This window comes from Chamaea fasciata, unplaced genomic scaffold (genome assembly GCF_029207755.1).
Source record: "Chamaea fasciata isolate MVZ Bird 193981 ecotype frontalis unplaced genomic scaffold, bChaFas1.0.hap1 SCAF_9, whole genome shotgun sequence".
Classification (NCBI taxonomy): Eukaryota; Metazoa; Chordata; class Aves; order Passeriformes; family Sylviidae; genus Chamaea; species Chamaea fasciata.
This window is the reverse complement of record NW_027094094.1, coordinates 17,758,879-17,779,965: the sequence shown is the minus strand read 5'-3', so window position 1 is coordinate 17,779,965 and position 21,087 is coordinate 17,758,879. Positions and strand designations below refer to the sequence as shown.

Genomic DNA, 21,087 nt, shown 5'->3' with positions numbered 1-21,087 from the left:
TGTGAGTAAAAACAAGAGAAATTTTTAAAAATATTCTAGAATTTTTATCTAAATCTTTTAGGACAATTAGATTGATAGATTCATATTATTCTGATTGGGCTTCTTTCAGTTGTACGGTGATTTTGTGACTTTGTCCCTCTGAACCTGCCAATCACTATGGCAGGTTTTTTGGTACAAACATCTGTTCTGCATCACTGGCTCTGTCTCCCTGCTGCCTCTGTCTCCTGTGTTGACTCCTGGCCTTATTATGCTTGCCTCCATTCCAGGTGACATTCAAATGCTCCGTGGCAGTTGTGCAGGGTCATACAGCACTGGAAGGGGTGCTGCTCTTTGGCAAAGAGCACTTTTACATCTGTGAGTGCTTTGTGTTATCCCCTCAGGAGGAAGTCTACTGTACTCGTCACTGCTTGTCCAGGTGAGTCATTCTTTCCTTCCTTCCAGAGATCTGTTTGGTCAACTTCAGTATTGGCACATGGATACCTTGAATTTGCACAGATTTTGTGGAGATTTCAATCAGAATAATACACAGCAAGAAGTCTGCCATTCTTCCATTTGTTTAAAAAACTGTTTAGCATAACTAACATAGGTGCTCGTTCACAGGTTTTGGACGTGCCATGAGAACCCCCATCTTCAATAGATGGAGATGGTGGACAGTCTCACACATACATTGCTGGTTTTCAGTTATGTTATAGTGTTGTTAAAGTTTCTTTCTGAGTAACTCGCATCTTTTATTCATATGGAACAGTTAGTACAAGAGCCTTTAGCTTCATTGTCTCATAAATTTTTTGGTTTTTTTCTCCAAGACAGAATCATAATTAATATTTGGCACACTGCTATCATCTCTTGACTCATGATTTATTGAAAGTGATCAATATTGAAAATGAGTCTGTTAAACCAAGCTCTTTGTGCATACTGTGTGCTCATGTGCAAAGCCCAGTGGGACAGTGAGTAGCTCAGCATTTTTAATCCCTGACTGTCTGCTCTGCATCCCAATCTTACTAAGTCTAAAATCAGTCAATCTGATCAGGTGACTTAAGGATCGATTGGACTGGATCTGATAAAAGCTTAGGTTGTTTTTCTAAAGGATTTTCTGTGGGCTAGGCTGTTGATTGCAATTCTAATACATATACACAACTAAAATAATAATTAATTGCTTAATTATTAATTCCAAGTGATTGCTGTTTACAGTAGCTGTGTGTCCATATGATGCTTACCCTCAACTTGTGCTTTCAGGTGCTCCCAACAAGTTTCTTCCCTTGCTGATTCTCAGACTTCAACGTGTGCAAAACATTGCTGTCTGCCTATTTGCATGTACTAAAGTAATTCCAAACCTACCCCTAGCCTCCACAGGCTCCTTATTTGAGTAACTAGTATAAAATCTGCCCTTAGTATTTAACTTTATTTATTTAGCTTTGTTTTCAGTTTTTGTATGCCCCACTTGATCTTGATACCTCCTGGTATTGTTATTTTTCTTTAGGGGAGGCCATGGATGTTCAAGAGGGCTCTCCAGGTGTTTTTGTTCCAAATTAAAATTTTTTATTGATTTTTCTCCTCCAGAATCAGTGATCAATTTATTTTCAACTTATGTCATAAAGATCATGCCATCGGAGACCAGCAATGTTCCCGTTACTCATATCATGATATCAAAGAGATTCATCTGATGCGCTTTCTGCTGCAGGTAGGAATTAACATGCTCAGTCATTTCAGGGAAAGCTGCAACAGCAGTAATGACATGTGACTGAAAACCACTTGCTCAGTTTTCACTAAGACTGCTGATATATTTTTTGCTTGAGTATCAAAATGCTTTTGGTCCCATCATTGCTTCATTAGCCTTTGCTAATACAAACTCCTTTCCATACTCACCAAAGTGTTTAAACACCCTGACTGAAGCGGTTGGCTTATTAATTGTTGGGCTAACAGTGTTGTTCACACAGTGTATTTGAAAATTAGATTTGAAGTTAATGTTCTTTATTTTTATGAAAGCTACCAGTAAGTGGCTGACTTCCAGTGATATTCAGCTCCCAAAGACTTCAGTAGTCATGGCATCAGTGTACTATGGGTTACTAATACACTTATCCCGGGCCTCTTGGAATAACTTTGAAGTTGTGCATGTGGTTCAGTAAAAAAACCATAAGCCAAAGAAGAGGATTCTGTGCCGGTAGCTGTAATACCCAGGAGCTACTCATCACCAGGGGCCTTGGTACTTTTTCAGTTTTGTCTTGTTTAGGTGAACCTGTCAGGAGAATCACAGAAGAGTTGTAACTAGAGCTTCTTGCAATACCAGGGCCTGTATTTGCTTTAGAGGGTTTTGGTACAGTCTAAGGAGTAATTCACAGATTTGACAAAAATACAAAGCTTTGAAGCAGCTGTAACTAGTTACTTGTTATTTTGAATTCATTTTTGGAAGGTTGAGATTCAGTGGGTAATTATGGAATCAGTTTGAAGATTCAGAAGCTGGAGAAAATGGGGCTGGTAATTGTCTTAGGTCATGTAGTATGGTACTCATCCATGACTCAGCCCTGTTTTATTATATATTTAATTATGCATGCAAACTGGGGAATTTTGGTAGGTGACACTTGCTTCAGGATACAGTATATTGCAGTGGTTAGGTCACTCACCGAGCATGTAGAGGAATGGTAAGTCATGTTCTGAGTAACTGTATGAAGCTTACTAAGATCACTGGTGATCAGCCTGAGCGGAACTGTCACCTCTCCTGTTTGGGGGATTGCATCAAATTTGCCAGCAGAAGACTTCCATCTACACATATATTCACATTTGTGTATGCATGGATTTTTTTTAACATGCAAAATAGAAATTTTTGGTGTGACCCAAAAGTGAAAAGTGGAGATGAGTAGAAATAGTCTCTGAATGGGCTTGGGGCAAAGGCTGAGCTTGTTGGTTTGAGGGGTTTTGTGGCTTGGGGGTTTTGTTGTTGTTCCATGGTCTGTTATTGTTCCAGGGTTGTTTTTTTCAGTTAATGAACTGAAAACTCATGTATCTCTATCAGGCTTGTGCTGAGACTCTGTGCCACAAACTTCTTTGAAAAAATATTGTGGGAAAAAAGGAAAGCTGATTCCTTGTACTTTCTGTGCAGGACATGTAGATAAGCTGTTTAGGCAGAGACTGTGCCTCAGCTTGTCTCCTCTTGTCCATGCACACAGCCCAGCCCAGAGCAAAGCACTGGCCCAATTCTGTAATGGCAACACTTCAGCAGATCTCGTTTGGAAAGCTGAGCTTCAGAACAAATGCTGCAAGCTGTTTATTGTCATAGCTGCTCTCATATTACGTTTCTGCTTTATATTTTATTTCTGAATTATGTATGGGCCACCTGCCATCAGAGTGTTTCCCTAGGTTTGTATTGCACCTGCCACATTTGGATTGAAACTCATGTCTGAGTTCCCAGACACTACATGTTATTTATAGTTTTACTTGAATGACTTGGGGGAGGGGGGGGGACACCTCTCACTAAGTAAATAATGGGATTATATTTTAATGCCCAGCAAAACAATGTGTGAAGACATTCTGAGGAGGGGGGAAAGGGAGTGAAGTTTTCTTTCAACTTTAATTCCTCAAAGTTTTGGTGCAAAATGTAATAAACTCGCCTTCTTCCTTTGGTGCTTCTAGTCAGGAGAAATTATTTGGCAGTTCTGTTGAGCACTGTCTTAATTTAGAGAGCAGTATGGTTGCTTTCTAATTTAAACTTTTTTAAAATCCCCTCTTTGTGTTATCTTTATCACCTAGTTGGAACCTAATGCTACTATTATCTTATTAATCACACTGAGATTTCATGATAAAAATGTTTCAGAAGCAGCAGGAAAAGGTAAATGATAGAACCAGTATCTGGAGTTTGGTTTTGCTTCAAAGATGTGTTTGAACTCCTAGTCACCTAGTAGGATCATCCCTACAGATGAAGAAATTTAGAATGTTAGACATATTTTGCTTTAGTTTTGCACATATGTCAAAAAAGTCAAAGACTTATTTTTAAAGTCCTGAAGAATTGGACAGACCATGATGGACCCTTTGCAGCACTAGGCTTTGCTCTGCAGCTCCTCACACTGTAAATGTTTACCTTTCCAGGAGATTGCTTTGGAAATATTCTTCAGAAATGGTTACTCCAGATTTCTTGTCTTCCATGACAGTGACCGAAATAAGATATTTAAAAGGTAATGACTAGTTCACAATAATGTGGGAATGCTCCTGGTATACCACCCTGATTTATCCTGGTGTCAGGTGTCTGTGTTGTGTTGCCGCAGGAGCTTTATTTTCCATTTTTTTCCTTGAGCTTTAATGGGTTACACTTTAGCTGTGAAATTTTCCTTTTTCTGACCTGTGAACTCTTTGGAGCATTATATAGGCATTGACTTATCAAGGGATCTTATGTGTAGGACTTTTCTAGAACCCAGAGGTGTGATGTGTGTCCCTGCATCTCAGGAAATTTTGACTGTAGCTGTTTTCCTTCCTCCCACTGAGATGAGAGCCACCTCCACCTCACCTCATAGTACTGGGTGAAGGAAGGTTTCTTCCTGCTTTCTTCCAACCTTCATAGTATCACTAGATTATTTAGAAATAACATATTTTTGTGTCTCCAACTTTATCTTTGTAGAGTTAACTTTTAATACTGACTTTTTTTTAAAAAAATCACCTTATGTGCTTGTCTTGTTTAATGGGACTTGAATGTAAGACTATGAAGTGATTAATTTGCACTTTATTTTCTTATACGTTATTGTCTACTGCAGTTCTGGCCATTATATCAGGATTGAGTTCACTGGCATTTACACAGGAAAATTCACTTCAGTACTAGTGCTTACTGTACTAAATTCTGCAGCCCAAACTGCGCATTGGTACTGTTAATTTCTAAAGAATCGTAGCAATTCCCTCTGCTCCTGAAATCTCTGAACAATCCCTATTGCAGTATTACATTAAGAAGTGCAGATTTGTCTGTTCTTCCTTTCCAAACAGGCTGCATAGTGTGGCTACTTAGAATCACCAGGATCTGCCCCAGAGCCAGCCCTTATTTTTGCTGTTTTTGAGTTCTGACAAGTATCTCTTGGGGGAATCTTTCAAAGGCAGTTCAAGACAAGGTTCTGAACCTCAGCTAAAGGCCACCAAAACTAAATATTTCAAGGGTATAGTTTGTCTGATACCATAAATCCACAGCAAATGTAAATATGAATGGCTGAGATGAGGGCTGGTGCTTTTGTTGCCATTTTTGCTAAAAAAATGTCTGAGTGGATTCTTATTCTCTGACTTCAATAGCACCTTAAACCAAAAAGTCCATAACCCTATGTATAAATTCAAAGTCCTGTTGGGGAAAGAAGCTGCTTTTATCCAGCCCATAGCAACTTCTCAATATTAGATGTATCCTTTTACTTGTTGTTTTACAGCTTTGTCCTAGGTTAGAGTCTCAGGGCAATACTGTGGCTTCCTGAAGAAAGTTGTGAGGACATAGCATTATACAGATATCTAATGTGTCCTAATAACCATTTGCATAACTATCATGTGACCTTTTATATCTCCTATAGATTTTGCTCTTTCCAACCTGCTTTGAAGTCGAAGGGGATAACAGAAGAATCCCTAAATATAAGGTAAAACATAGGAAACATTGGATGACTGTAATAAGTGCAATTATGTGAATAAGTTGCACGTTAAAAAAAGTTTATAGAAACGTACCTATTTGTATCCTTCCTTTTCAAGATGCAAAAGTGTTGGCAGAACTTCAAAAAGCATTGTAGCTTACTTTATTCTTCATTGGAATATACTTAAATGTTTGCTGTCACCATAGGTTATTATGGCCACTGGCAGCCCTTCTCATGTCATGCTTGAGTGCTTTTATAATCTGCTTGTCCCTCTATATTGCTGTTTGCAGGATGTCAGCACTCTCTGCCCTAAGGATGTGTTTTCAGAAGTGAATGTGCATGCTCAGGTGCACATGTGCATATGTACATGTCAACAGAAAGCTAAAAGTGCTGTGTGGATACCTGACTTTGTCAATTCAGAAGCTGACTCTTGGATCATGGAAAACAGTGACTCTTCTGCTCTTAATCACTTTAGTCACAGCTTAAGTGATAAGCCTGGGACCCTTAAAAAGAGAAATATTTTTCCTACCCCTTCTACATCTTCCTTGGAGAGAGACTCAGAGGCTGACAAAACACTATGAGTATGGCCAGTCATGCTGTTTGTGTTGTGCAGCTTGGAGATTGCTGCGCCTAGGTATAGCACTCAAAATCCCAAAGAACTTGCAGAATCTGACCCCTTGATGGCAACCAGGATCACTGGTTATCTATCTCTAAGCATTGTGTTTGTACTGCTTAGTTACACCTGAGCATAATACTGCTGTTTGTTGCCTCTGCTGAATTGGAACAGGCCTGCAGCTCCTACACTGGCAGTGCCTTTTGAGACTCAGAGCTTGGTGGCAGCCACCAGCAGCCAAAGGTCTTTGCCTTTTCCTCCAAATTGTATTTATTGAGACTAGTTCAACTCTGTCTCACTCTATGAAAATGAACAGAAATAATATTTGGGGCTTAGTGGGGGGAATGGATTTACTAGAAAAGCCTATTTTTTGAAAGATCCTTTTATTGGACACTGCACACACAAAAGACCCCAAAAAGCCCAAACATGGAGAACATGTTGTAGGGACAGGCCCAGATGTAAATAGCCTTTTCCAAATGCACATCTGGTTTAGTTGTTCTGGTTTTCATTTTAGAGACCACAGAGATATGCTTCTAAAATGAAGCTGGTCTTTAAAGATGCAAAACTGCAGGAAAACAGAGGAGGATGGAGGTCAGCTTTTTATTTGCTTGGGAAGGACTTCATGGAACATGGTCTGTAGAGTGCCTTGGTATATTTCAAGGATTTTCGTCTTTGATTCTCCATTCTTCTTGGTTATCCATTGCAGTGGAATTGGGTGTAGCAAGTGAAGGGAAACTTGGACTATTTGAGGGGCCGGGTGTTGCGTCCTCTAACTTGTGCAGCTCGTCCCTCTCACCCTGACACATCTCCAGGCAGGAATTGCACAGGTCTTTCTTTTCTACTAAGTAAAGCGATTCTATGCGTTTAACGGTGTCAATTGGCTCATCTTCCTTTGCAAATTCTGGTAAAGGGTTTCTTTTTACATTCAGTCTCTCAAGCTTGGGGAGCTTTTTCACACTCTTTGGGATGAGGGTCAAGGAGTTGTCAAAGAGACCTAGTTCAGTAAGTTCCCTCAGGGTCCCAAGAGTGGTGGGAATAGTCTCAAGACAGTTCAAGCCAAGGTTGAGAGTACGCAGGTTCCTGAGAAGGGTCAACTCTTCTGGTAGACCTTTTGTGGTCAACTTGTTGTTGCATAAATTCAGGTAAGTAAGGTTCTTTAGTGTGCCTATTGCTGCGGGCAGCTCATCAAGCTGATTACTATGCAGGTCCAGCCACATCAGATTCTGGAACTTCTCAATGATGTTTGGAATCTTTCTTAACATGTTTCTGCTCAAATCAAGTTCCTCCACATCAGCCAGCTCCAGAATGCACTTGGGGAAGGTGGCAATGCCCATTTTGCTTAAGTCAAGACAGCGCCTTCCATTAAAAGCTACTCGGACTGCATTTTTGGCCACTTTCAAGGTGATCTTTTTCCCTTGTGGTCCTTTTCCCTTGGGCATCTCTCTGCTGATAGACAGACACACCAGACTCTGTGGATAAAATGTGAGAACTCCAATAAAGCCTTTGAAAACCATGGCTGTTAATCACATAGTTATATGTTAATGCTGGAATTTTCAACGGCAAACCTGCAACTCTGAAAATCCTTCCTGAAAGTATTTTTAGTATGTGGAAGTCTAATAATTTACAGTATTATTTCATTGCAATGTAACATCAACATTACAGGATGAAATTACAAGTGGGAGAGATTTGCTGTCTTTCATTCCTAAATACTGATTTGATCTTAGGATATTATGAAACTGAATGAAATATGTTATTATCTATCAGCCAGTTGAGGACTGGAGAAAAATATATTGTGGGTCTCAACCCAGTCCTTAGAGAGTGCATTAAAAGAAGCTATCCAAAATTGTCTCATTCTACCAGATCAACAGTTGCCATCTTTACAGGCCTGGCATTTGCTAACAGGTTGGTTAAATTTCCTGTGTAATGGACATGAGATTTGGGCTCTGGACATTATTGAAAGATTAAATGTTTAAAGGAAATAACAAAGAGTTTTGTTTTGACCAGGACTCAGGAACATGGTGGGCTCCCAGACTTGCCAGAAATGAATTGGCAATTCATTCATCACCTACAGGGCAAACTGCAACAGGCATGTTGGTGTCATTGCTGCTTAATGCTATGTTAAACCAGGCCTTGCTAAGTGTCTCCTCCTCTGAACACTCTAACCTTGTTGTTTTGTTCATGCTGGGGGATAGAGTGTCTCCCACTGCAAAGGTGCCCTGCCCTCAGCAAAATGATGTAGGTGTAGTAGTCAGACTTTTGACTTATACTGATGCTCAGCATGTGTTAGATGCTTCATGGAAGTGAGGCCTGTAAGAGTATAGTCCACTTACTCTCAGGCTTGGTGAACTCTTTCTAATCAAAGGTCATTAAATACAGCTGCTAATTATGGCTAGTGGCAAAGAAAATAGGTTTATTCCCTGGAAATGGATGACAATGTCCCTCCCAGTGAGAGTTTAGAGAGGAGCACAGGTTACAGCTGAGTAATCTCAGGTCTGGGTGCTCTGGCATTTAATTTTGAAGAATTAGATTTCAGCTTTGATGAATGATTGTTTAGGACAAAATATGGATTTGTCGACAATACATGTTCCTATTAGAAAGACTTCCCTACAAACCCTTCAGGCTTTTTGGCTACTCATTAATCATGTGTGAATACATGAAGGGGATGCTCAAGCTACAACTAAGGCATTTTAGTTCTTTTCAATTACATGCCATAGCCCAAAATAATGCAAAAGCATTAACCCAGCTACCACCCACTCTCCCAAGAGCTCTGTTATGAGGCAGATGCTTCAGAAAATACTGGAAGCAGCACAGTGCTTGCCCTGAGGGTGTGTTCCAAAATAGGTTTTCTGTTATTTTATATGAAAATATTTAAACACAGTTAAATGTTTCTGTGTGTCACTTTCACGTTTGTCTCTCATGACTATTTACAGAACCGTATTATCAAGGACTAACGTCAATGCTATTCTATCTATATGTTGACTGGTAACTGAAGCAAAGTACTCTGCAGAATAAATAAGTACTCCTTTCACCTATTTTGATGTTAGTGTCAATTTCCCCAGGAGTTAGTAGAAAGTCCTGGAGATCAAAACAGCAGGGTTTTCTAATCACAGCTCACTCATGTTAAGGATTTTATGCAACAGTCTTACTGGCAATTCTGGGAAGATAAAGTGAAGCAGTATGGGGAATGCCAGGGCCCTACAGCTGGTACAGGACACCCTGAATCCTTTCTGGTGCACAGAGGTGGAGTGGCAACCAAGCTTCAGAAAAAGATCTACAGGAGAGCTTTCTTATGTGTTAGCAGAATGGAGAGAGACTTCCTGCTTCCTGCAATTGACATGAACCAGGTGACCTTTGGGTCTGACTTTTTCTTTGAATTTTGTGTTGGATTAATTGACCAAGACAATCAGTGCTTTTTGATAAGTGAAGCTTCTCAACCAAGTATGCCTTTAAAAAATTAATGGGAGCCTCAAGAAAACATTTTTTTTCCTAATTTCAAAGTTATAAATTTTTTTTAAAATGCTTTTTTTAAACATTTTTAAAACTCAGAAAACATTGTGTTCAGTTCCTATAATTTTTTTTAATTACTTTTCATTTAAAATCCAAGAGGGAAACATTGAGCCAAAATAGTTTCCTTTCCTGTTTTAAAAAATACCACCTAGGCAAAGAATCATTCAATTGTGCCACTGTTGTAACTGGCTCCCAGTGCTGGGGTCCCTCTGCGCTGTGCGTGCCTGGCAGCACTAGAGGGAGCCTGGCGTACAAGGTTGAGTGCTGGACGCTTGGCAGGACGAATGCTGCTGTTCGGCCTGCTGGGTTTGAGTATTTCTCTGTCAGTAACCCTTTCCAAGCTGCTACAAAGTTTGAACCTGGACCTTTCAGGTTTTTAAGAAGTCCAAACAAAAAGGTCAGTGTGATTTTTCTCAAGACAGGTCTCTTTGTATGATGTACTGCATAGTGTTCAGACTGCAAAGAGTGTCTTTACAGAGCCTTCTTTAGTCAGATTTTTTCAAATCCAGCTGTGAACCTCAGATAGACTGATCAAGTCCGTAGGGAGTGCTCACTCTAAGTGCTCTTTAGTTTGGGTTAAAAGTTGGAGGCACATTTCAAACTTAGAAAACTAGGATTTGCAATTCCAAAAATAGGAATTAGTACTAGAGGTCTGCAGAAACATTTCAGTGTGCTTGACAACTTGAAGGGATGAATAGCTCGCCTGCCTCTGCATGCTTGTAAACTAATTATCAGTATTTTACAGGGCTGTAGCTGGACATAATGGAGCTTACTTAGCCATGTCTCATTGTCTTTGGCTCTGTGTAAGAGGGCCTCAGTTCTGTAGCCACTGATATTAAAAATTCAGGAATCACAGGAGTCTTCCTTGCTAAAATGTTAATTATGCCCGTTCAATCTTACGCTCACAGTGATCTCCTGGAATGGCAGAGGGAGAGGTACATGTGCTGCCATACCAGCTAAGAAACAATGATGAGACTTTCCACCTGTTTTCTCTAATCCTGCACCCCACTGTCAGGTTCACCCTGAGTTGTTGGCAAGGCTTTTCCTGGGATGGAGGGTGCTGTATTTCTGTGATAAGAGCTGACTAAAATGGATCTTGACTAGGAAACCCATTCCCTTTCTATCCACACTTGTTAGACTCTTTGGTCTGGAAGGGCTTTTGAAAGCCCAGAGCCTTAGGACTGCTTAACAGGCCTGGAGTTTAGAGGTTGATCTGATACAGAAATTAATAGTACACGTGTGTCAATGACCCATTGTATCTTAAGCCTGCCCTAAGAAGAAGATCTGATCCTTAAAGACTGCATATTTGGACCCAAAGATTTCTTTTTCCTTTCCCAGCCCAGGCGGGAGCAGAACTGGCCTTCTACCAGTAGCAGTGTTTGGTGCTTCAGGACCTCCTTCTCTGTGGTTCTGCCTAGTATTTTCTTCTAGTGTTGGTGCTTCCTAGTTCACTGCACCCGAAGCTGCACAGAACCTTCTTGAGCCCATCTCGAACTACTCTGTGAGAAATTTCCTCTGTCTTTCCTCTTGGAATTCTGCATGCTGTAGAGCAGGCCTGGCAAGCCCAGCAGAGCTCCACATTCCCTGCACCTCTGTGTTGGCAGGGAGGCTATGATGTGACGTGTGCTAATTCACCCATGGAATAGGTGATACTATCATCTGTAGTGAAATACTTGCATGCAGAGCTAAAACCAGCATTCATACAGCAAATGATTTTGCATGAAGCCAAGCAGTTCCACTTCCCTGCTTACAAGCCTGTTGCCATTTCTTGTTGGATATGATCCGTTGTGGAAGAGATTAGTTCATTGACTGTCTTAAATGCATTCTCTTGCTAAGAGGCAGGTTTAGACTAAATTCCACCATAAGTAAATAGTCTGAGAGAAGTTTCCTTTCTTAATATTCTTACTTTTCCAGGTGACTTCAGGGCCACTGTACTATCACACAGTGCAAAGTCACTTGCAAAACCAAGGCCCACTAAGAATAAGCAAAAACATTGTTTCATCTTTACAATTATGCCAAGCTTCCCCCCTGCATGTGATCTTACCGGGTAAGTAGCTCAAAAGGCCTAGAGGGCGAGGTGCAGATGTCACAAACTGCTCTGTTTTTCTCAGTAGTGTGGGCTGAGCATTCGCACTGTTACTGTGCAGTTGTCCTCTCTCTCTCTTCTTTGAATAATGAATTAATCTTTCAGTCTGTAAATCAACCCATGAGCACGAAACACAGGACAGTTTCCTTTCCACAGTCCTGTGAATTCTGAATCGTACTTCCTTGATGGAAAATGGCAGCTCTTCAAGAAGCCTGGTGCCAGTGAGGAGTGGCAAAAGGGCTTCCCCAACTCCAGGGTCCTGCTATTCAGTGCTCCTTCTGCAGCTTATGGAACTAAGTTACTGTTACTAAGCAACAGGAGTGCTACACCCTCGAAGATCCTTAGCATAATGGTTGGTTCCAGAGCGCAAGGTCGAGCTGAAAGGAAAAGAACTGAATGAACGGCATGCAGTGCCTGCAAATGTTGTTTTTCAAATTATGCCAGGAGAAAAAGCATCTGGAGCTCGTTAGAGTTGTTAGTCAGCTTCTAACACTGCCTCAGATGTCCATTTGAGTCACTTGACTTGTTTCATTTTACTTGGCTGTAGCAGAGTGAGAGCTGCTTGTCTCTGTGCTAAAACTCACGATGTTTGTGATACCATCCTTAGCACATGCCAGATGGGATAGATGTGGACACAGGAGGGAAGGCTCGTGCAATGGTGCAGCAGAGAGTATGTGAGCTGCAATTTATCTGTGCATATGTATCTATCTGCCACACCTATCAGTGACCCTTCAAAAGTGCACTTGCTATGACAGTTTCTCTCTGGAACATGTGAATTTATTGAAATTTGTCCCTCTGTCTGAGGTTACCAAGCTCAAGCTTTTAGTAGCTGATCGCAATAATTTCAAAGTAATATCTGAAAGAATTTCTGCTATGGAAGAGAAGAAGCTGAGGGGTTTGTTTAGGTATTATTTACAGACATGCAACATTGAGGCCTCTCCTGCTGATAATAGGTCCAATATATTATTGGCATAAAGAAGCTGATGATGTTAATGTACTTGTCTGATTCTAGGGTTGGAGATTGCATTCTGCTCTCCTAAACAAATTAACTGGATTTCTTGATGTGTTTCTTCACAACCTGAATATGCCTGAGTGCAGCATCTCCACAGTGGAAATGTTATCCCTTCGGTTTAGGCACTGTGAATGCACATGGTGCAAGCAGTGTTCCATAAATGAGGGAGATTCCTTTCTCCACCCCAAGCCCCTTCAAGACACCCAGCTTCAAGGAGACCTACTTGAATCTGGTGTTTATTTTTTATTTTGAATTACATCTCAATTCTTTAGCACAGATTAGGCATAACTGGAAGGTGGACTGGTACAGTCAAACAAGGAAGACACTGTACCTTTAGAATAAAGTAATCTAACCAAAAACTTTTTTAAGTTTAAGAGATACTTGATTGTTTCACAAGGGAAAGCCGGTATTTCTTTTGAAGTCTTCTTTCCTCTGTTAAAAGTATGATTTGTACATAAGCTTTGGTTTACTAAAGAGGAGATTTTCCTTACAATATCTTTGGTAATTGCAAAGATTCGTAAAGAACAGTTAGTTTTGGAGAGCCTTTGCACAGTCTCTCAGACTGTAGTCTAGAGGATGGAAGGAAAGAAAAGAAAATTAAAGCAGTTTTGTAAAATCTCAGAACCTATTAAGTTTGTTGGAATTTTAGTAATAATTTTAGTGAGGGCAAAATCTTATGCTTTGAGATTGTCTCATCTGCAATGAATCTCCAAATGGGTTGAGGTCCACCAGTCTCTAGCAAATGGCACACTGGATATCACAAGGGTGAGATCATAGTCTGATGTTAATGGAAGAGGGATTAATAAATCACTTACATATAGAGTGGCCAAAGGTGGATCATCATTAGTACACATAGTGTTTACATTCTGCCATGGCTGGTGCCCTACAAATACCTTATAAATTAAGATATGGATAGATCTGTAGGTACTTCTCTTGAGTTCATATAATTTCACTCCCTCTGGAACTTTAGTTATTTATATTTATAAAGCACTTCACTTTCTTTTACAAACCAGCCTTTGATTATTTATTTATTTTTAAATGCACTTACTGCAGTTGGATATCTGACCTTCATCTACACTGAACTTTTGCCATGCTGTCTAGAGAGGTGTTGGCTGGAAAAATGCTAATTGATTATCAAGGAGAAAGTAGGAATAGACTTGAGCTGCCTATAATGCAATTCTTGTTTGAAGACCCTGAGTAAACAGAGGAGAATGGAAAATTTAAGATCTCCGGGGAATTAGAGGGAGCATCCTCTGAGACCCAGAATGGCTTTTACAGGGGAGAGACTACATTTAGCCTTGCTTATTTTCATGACATGGTGGACTTGTCAACTTCTTTGAGTTATGTAGTGGTTCCCAAAGTCAGCAGAAAGAATTATTTTGACCCTTGTATGATCTTATTAGCTGTTTCGGGCTTGTGCCAAGCAGAGCATTTCACTAGGGTGTCATGGCACCCACAAGTCAACATATGTGTATTTGCATAACATCCACACAAGACTGGCCCAGTTTAGTCCTCTGTGAAGCATTTTGTAATGTTCTCTCCTGCTTTCTAACTCAGCCAGAAATCCAAAATAAACCTGGATGGTTTTAGTGAGCAAGTATGCCCCTGTGGAAAGGGGAGGACCTAACTTGATCACTCTGGAACAGACAGCCTAATCCAACCAACTTCAAATAATGCCAGGAATCCTGATCCTGTTACATCCCTTTAAGATATCCTCTCTGAGTTCCAAATGTGTCTTGGAGACCTTACAAAGGCCACTGGGGCAAAGATCTGTGAAATGTACATAGAGTGGGAGAGGACTTTAGTACTTCAATTTTAAAGGGTAAGTGTTCATGATACCTCTTTTGTACTTTGGAGTTCCCACATTCATGAGCTATGTGTTGCTCAAATTGAGGGTGCAACACAACTACTCTAGTCAATAGAATTTCTTCTGATTTGCACTGTGTAAATTGTATAATTTTTTTTTTTTTTTTTTTTTAACAAAGAATGAAGATCATATTTTTCTGTACTGGACATGAACTCTACACCTTTGTGTGTATTGGTTTCCAGAAACATAGCCTATCATTACTAGGTTTCATATGCTTAGCAGGAGACCTAAGCAAAGCTTAGAAAATGTAGACCATGTGCTAGAATTCATCCTGGCTTTCATGCTTATGCATTCAAAAATCTTGTCTCAGACACACACTTTTCTCTGAAGAGAGTCCTAAGCAAGGAATAAAAAAATGTGTAAACTGTAGTGTTTTTCCTTTATGTTAAGGACACTATTAACTGTTCCAGGATTGAATAGGCAGTAAAACAATTATTCATAAGCATGAGAGGTGGTTGACAAGAATTTACAACTGCGAATTCAATAAAGTGGAAATGATCATAGACCATTCTGGTGTTTTATTAAGTTCTTTGAAGCTACTTTAGGCCTTATTTTGTGGATTTCTAGTGTGATCCAATACAAAGCACAGGAGTGAAAAATAGCAGCTGGTTATTCCTGCAGTAGTTTTATAATTAATGCTGAACTCATTTCCGTACACTTCATGAACTGAAACGTCCTGACTCTGAGCTGACAGTTTAGGATTTGTTTTACTCTTGAAAGGAAGAGCCTCTCTTACCACCAGTATTGTATCATGTCAGTAAGCCTGTTTACTTTGGCAGATGAAAAGTTTCTTCAATCTATGTACTGGTTTTAGCTGGGATAGAGTAGATTTTCCTCAATGTAGAAGAAAATTGCATTTGGATTTGTGCTGGAAGTGATGTTGATAATTCAGAGATGTTTTAGTTATTGCTGAGCAGTGCTTACACAGAGTCAAGGCCTTTTCTATCCCTTAAACTGTCCCACCGGGACCATAAGGAGGCTTGGGGTGCATAAAAAGTTGGGAGATAACACAGCTAGGACAGCTGATTCCCCACTGGCCAAAGGCATGTTCCACAGCAAACTATACCATACTCGGCATATTAACCTGGGAGCATAAGAGGCAGGGACATTCGGAGTGATGATGTTTGTTTTCGTAAGTCATGGTTACATGTGATGGAGCCATGGAGATGGCTCAATACTGGACTGCCAACGGGAAGTAGTGAGTGAATTCCTTGTTTTGTTTTGCTTGCGTGCACATCCTATGCTTTATCTGTTAAACTATCTTACTCCACAAATTTTCTCACTTTTTCCACTGCAATTCCTTCATCCCTATGCAGGGAGAGCTCATAAATGACTGTGTTGGGCTTGTTTACCAGCTGGGGTTAAACCATGATAACCCAGTTCTAACTTGTCTCAGTTTGGTCTCTAGATATTGACAAGAGCAAGTCCATGGTCTTCAAATACTGACATACATTCTGGTTCAATGGAGTTGAATTGCAATTTTTGTTTCCTCAGAACCTTTGACTCTTTCTTATGTTCAAGTGAATTCCCCTGCTTTTAGTTGATCTGGGGTTTTTATTTTAAGCTTTAATAACAAGTTGCACTTTGAGAACTAAAAAAGTGGAAAAGACATATTTATTACTTTAAAAAATATTAAAATGACAATCTACTCTTTAAGAACTATGTTTCAAAGTGCTTTGTTCAACAACAGTCTTTGATATGGAGACTGAGAGACTTCTCGTTTTAAGACAGCATTTTCTGAATGCTTCAGAAAAGCATAAGCTTTTGAGAATATGGCTTCAGAATAGAAGCAGACAGGCTTAATGGTACCTGTCATTAGCACTCTATAGCTCTACAATGGCATGAGACTGGGAGTACAGACTGAGCAGTGTGGCCTAACTCAGAACAGTACTAACCTAATCAATGACACTCTGATTTTGGAATCATTTGGTCAATGATGGAACTTCAGCCATCCAGTGTTGGCGTTCTCTCATTTCTGTGCAATGAGAGCAAGGGACACAGGGAGCACAGATGTTAGTGCATTGACTTTCTCTTATTGTTCTGAAGTAGGCTGTTTCAATCAAATGTTTTTTTTTCCATACAGGAAACACGCAGGAGGGGAAAAGACAATGCTCCAGAAGTGGCAGGTAAGCTAAATCTTGGCTGCACATGATTAACCAAAGAATTTCACCACACAGATATGTCTGTCTGCACACAGATGTGTGTGTGTGTACAACAGCTCAAGGCCTGAGCTGTTCTCTCACTGCTGGAGGTGAGGTTGCTGGCAAGAGGAGCATAGTATTTACATCTGGTTATTGCAGTCTTTGCTCCTTCTGCTATGAAACATTTGGTGCTACTGTCCAGCAGATTAAGTGTGATTTTGTGCACATTTTTAAATTGAGACCAAAGAGAGCCACCTAGCTGAATGCCTGTTCACAGATCATCTCTGCATCTAAATCAACGCACAGATGTTTTGCTGAGCTGGGAGATGTGTTTACTTTTCTGTAGCAGTGATCTTGGTGACTCAAGACAAATGAAGAAATCTATACCTTCTTGCTTATATGTAGCACTTTGTGCAACCTTTTCTGTATAAGCAGTTGTCCAGGGTTTTCCAATATCCAAACTGCATGCATTTGTCTCACTTTTAAATCAAGAAAACGTGCTCTGTTATGCAAATACAGGATAAAAGCACTGCATGATTATAGACAAATGCAAATGGCCTGTCTGAAGAAGAGACGGAATGAAGACAGGTTCTGTTGAATGCCTTGTTGTATAAGAGGTATTGTGTTGATCTAAATGGCAAAGGGTGATTGATTTCACTATTTATCTCATTCCTGTCCTGGTGGACCTGGGAACCACAGGCCTATGAGGGTGCCTTTGCATGGATTCTAGGGGCAGAGTCTGGAGATTTTAATGCTTGCTTCCTTTCCCTGCAGAAGAGGGAGATCAGCAATTTTGATTACCTCATGTACCTGAACACTCTGGCTGGCCGCAGCTACAATGATTACATGCAGTATCCTGTGTTTCCATGGGTCCTTGCTGACTACCACTCTGAGGTCAGTGCTGGCTGCAGAATTCCGTACTTTTTATGGTAGCAACTGCACAAAGGTTTGGTAATGATGCCATTGAAGCAGAGGGGTCTAGACCAAGGGTTTAAAATTTGAAGTAGTTTGAACTGTACTGATTTCATATAGATTAGCTTTATCTTCAGGTCAGCTTACTGAGGATTATGTTCTGTGGATGAAGATCTGTTTAATACAGACGTAGTTAAGGACATGCTGCATCAGCTCAGCAGGTAGCCATGGACCGGTTTCTGTGAACACAGAGAAGGAGTTTTGGACAGAAAAGCCTTGAGAGCAATTTGCAACCTGCCAGGTCCTTTATTTGTGAAGTTCCAGAGGAGGCTAAACCTGTGACCTTCCTGTATGAGTGAAACTTCCAACACAGCTTTATCACCTCCCAGTATCACTGGGATAGTTATGATGTCTAAGATCTTAAAATCTCTGTCTCTGCTGGGTTTCTTTTCAGACTCTAAACCTCACTAATCCTCATACATTTCGAGACCTGTCAAAGCCCATGGGAGCACAGACTTTGGAGAGGAAACACAAGTTCATCCAGCGCTTCAATGAAGTGGAAAAAACTGAGGGTGAGTGTTTTAGGAGGGTAATAGACAACAGAGGCTTGAGTCCCCTCAGAACACCCAAAAACTTTGCAGAGCTGTGGCTAAGGGAAACACCATGCCAGGGAGAGCCTCTCTCTCTGCTGTAATACAAACTGACTGACAATTCAAAGAGAAATGTCTCCTGCAAGTACTGCCTTGTGTGCCTTGTCCTGCTGCATTCTGTTCTCTTCCCTTGGACAGGAAAAAAAGCTACAGCAAAAAGCAATGTTCCCTAGAAAAGACTGTGCTGATAGCAAAGCTGCACACATTGATCTTATTTGTAAGCTAAGCTACATGTAGAAGACTGCTGCATGCAGGTTAACTCAGAGCAACCTTAAGAAAAGGAAACAGAATGTTGAGGCTGTTGACCTCTTAAGACCAAGACTTTTTTGGCACTACTAGAGAAAGGGATGGCTTGAAAAGTCAAAGGCTTTATTCTTCAGAAAATGAAATGTGGAAGGCAAAAAAATGAACATAAATCAGTGGTAACTGTGCACATTCAATGCACATATTCAGTGCAAGGTGTGCTGTAGCTCACAGGTCTTTGAACACATCTGCTGAAAATACCTGTTCCGAATTTAGTTGTACTGTGGTAACTGGATGCTATGGGATTGAAATGCTGGTATTTTGTACTGGAATGTGGTTTGTGTGCAATTTCCAGGAGACCTGTCAGCCCAGTGCCATTACTGTACTCACTACTCATCAGCAATTATAGTGGCATCTTACCTGGTCCGAATGGAGCCGTTTACCCAGACCTTCTGTTCTCTGCAGGTAAGGGGGCAAGATAACTTCCCTCCTACACCTTGTTATGAACCATGTCGAGTGTTACTGTGGCTGTGTAATAAAGGGGGATTAGTTTTCCTGTCATTTGATGTGCTCTGTATGTGGACTTGGGGCTTACTCAGGGCAACATTTATGTCATGAATGTTGAATTCAGTGAAAACATCTTAAGGGAGCCATGATTGATGTGAGGGAGAAGGATTATTTAGGTTTGTGAGAGCTGAGGCATGTAAACAAATAGATAATGTTTTATTGCCTGTCTGACCATACGTTTCTGACTTTGGAATGAAATTCTTTAAAATGGCATGTCTTTTAAGCCCAAGTACAGTCATAGGGCTACTGGCAAGTACTTGGAGCTTGCTGTGGTGGCATAAAGAGCATTCCTGGGCTAGGTAAGGACATATAGGTTCTAGTACATGTGAAATGATAGGGATCATGGGATCAACTTTCTGAAGAAATGGGATGAGATTACATCCAATGCTCCAGAAGGAGTATTTTGTGTAATCTTTTTCTTGTGTAATCTTGTTCTGAACTTATTACTGTTTATACAGTGCCAGGCTGGCTCTCACCATGGAATTAAACTTATAGAAATTGAATGTTGTGTGTGCCTTTCCCATCTGCCCAGTGTACAGGGGCTCCAAATTTCCTGATTTCCCTCTTCAGCAGGCAGTTGGTAATGCTCAAGCAAATACACTTGGGCTGTAGCAGAGTTTTTACCCTCTTTTCTGTAATGTGTTGTGTTCTACCAGGAGGACCAGTCCTCCAAGGTGTATTTTTTAAGGAGTATCTTGCTGAAATCTACCTATCCTTGTGGAGAAATACAGGAAGATAGCTTGGCCAGAATATTTCACGCTTGGAGACTTGCTGTAAGCATAGTGAGGGATGGCCATGTCTCCTGCAGCTTTCCAAGTGCTTTGCTATTGTGATTTGGGCTTTTTTTCAGTGAAGTAGTACAAATAAAGTGCTGTGTTAATTAAGTAATAAGCCCTATGATATTGGCTGTTACCAGCAGTAGCTGATGGGTTAGTGAATCACCTGAGGCAATGGTTGCCATCACATTCTGTGAGCCATATGTTAGCTGCAGTCATGAATGACTGTGGAGCAGTTATTTCTTGTTGTAAACAGCAAAGGCTGCTGGATCTCCCTGGCACACTTTTCATGCATAATGAGTTCTCAGTCTGAGTGAATGCTTTGTGGCTGTTTTTGTGTGAGAAACAGGTAACCAGCAGTTTTTTGAGGGTAGTTATTTTCAAAGGCTATTGAGATCTGAAACACACCAAATTTTTTTTCTGGGTGTAGATCCACTAAAAGAAACTCTTGAACTTCTGTTCTTATTCTTTTGCTTTTATGTTGGCCCATGTTCAGCTGAGCTCATTGTTGTAGTTTCTCCCAGGTGACTGGTCCTGTGGTAGCTTAGGAATTGCTAACTGTGAGGTGCTGTTAGGAAAACAGCAGATCTGAGAACTGTATGATCAGGTTATTGTCAGGTTGCAAAAAGAGAACTCCCACACTTAAGCTCTTGTAAAGGTACTGCTGCCTTTGGGAGCTGTGAAAGCTTCTCAGCATATTAAAAAGTGAAAAATCTACATTTATATCTGCAAATGGGCAGTCTGAATACATGACAAGAACAGGCAACACTTGGGTGTACTCTCTGTGAAAAATTGATGATGGTGTAACATCTTGTCTCCCAAGTCAAGCAGTTGATTTACACCTGACCACAGAAGGTGGCAGTGAGGAAGCATTGCCTTCAGTAATGGGACTGTACAGGAGAAACCTTATTTCACTTTTCTTAAAGTGTACTGAAATCTGACTGTGGGTAAAAGTTTGTTTGTGCTGTGCATATTGTACTGGAATGGAGGGGAAATTGGCTTATCAAGCAAGTATTGGTTGGTACCTTCCACTTTACCTTGGTCAGGTACCTCCTGGGATTCTTTTCAAGAACTGGTCTCAGCACCAGAAAAGAGCAGTAAAAATTTCTATGTTTAGTGTCTTTATTGGAAAGGCAT

General features: G+C 40.5%; 2 protein-coding genes across 2 annotated transcripts in view; one reads left to right on the top strand and one right to left on the bottom strand.

Annotated features, from left to right (window-relative positions):
- Window positions 1-21,087, top strand: part of WDFY4 (WDFY family member 4) — a 113,438-nt gene that overhangs the window by 68,667 nt on the left and 23,684 nt on the right. The window contains exons 43-50 of the mRNA XM_066191271.1: window positions 267-415; window positions 1,558-1,678; window positions 4,078-4,163; window positions 5,523-5,585; window positions 16,745-16,787; window positions 17,577-17,696; window positions 18,169-18,286; window positions 18,963-19,072. Coding sequence (XP_066047368.1) covers window positions 267-415; window positions 1,558-1,678; window positions 4,078-4,163; window positions 5,523-5,585; window positions 16,745-16,787; window positions 17,577-17,696; window positions 18,169-18,286; window positions 18,963-19,072 — 810 coding nt within the window. The remainder of the gene's footprint in view (window positions 1-266; window positions 416-1,557; window positions 1,679-4,077; window positions 4,164-5,522; window positions 5,586-16,744; window positions 16,788-17,576; window positions 17,697-18,168; window positions 18,287-18,962; window positions 19,073-21,087) is intronic.
- Window positions 6,598-7,643, bottom strand: LRRC18 (leucine rich repeat containing 18). The gene has a single exon (XM_066191270.1). It carries the CDS (start codon window positions 7,626-7,628, stop codon window positions 6,846-6,848), a length of 783 nt encoding a protein of 260 aa, XP_066047367.1. The 5' UTR covers window positions 7,629-7,643; the 3' UTR covers window positions 6,598-6,845.

Excerpts from the sequence above, each read along its gene's own strand:
- LRRC18 (XM_066191270.1), bottom strand. The coding sequence starts at position 7,628 with ATGCCCAAGGGAAAAGGACCACAAGGGAAAAAGATCACCTTGAAAGTG.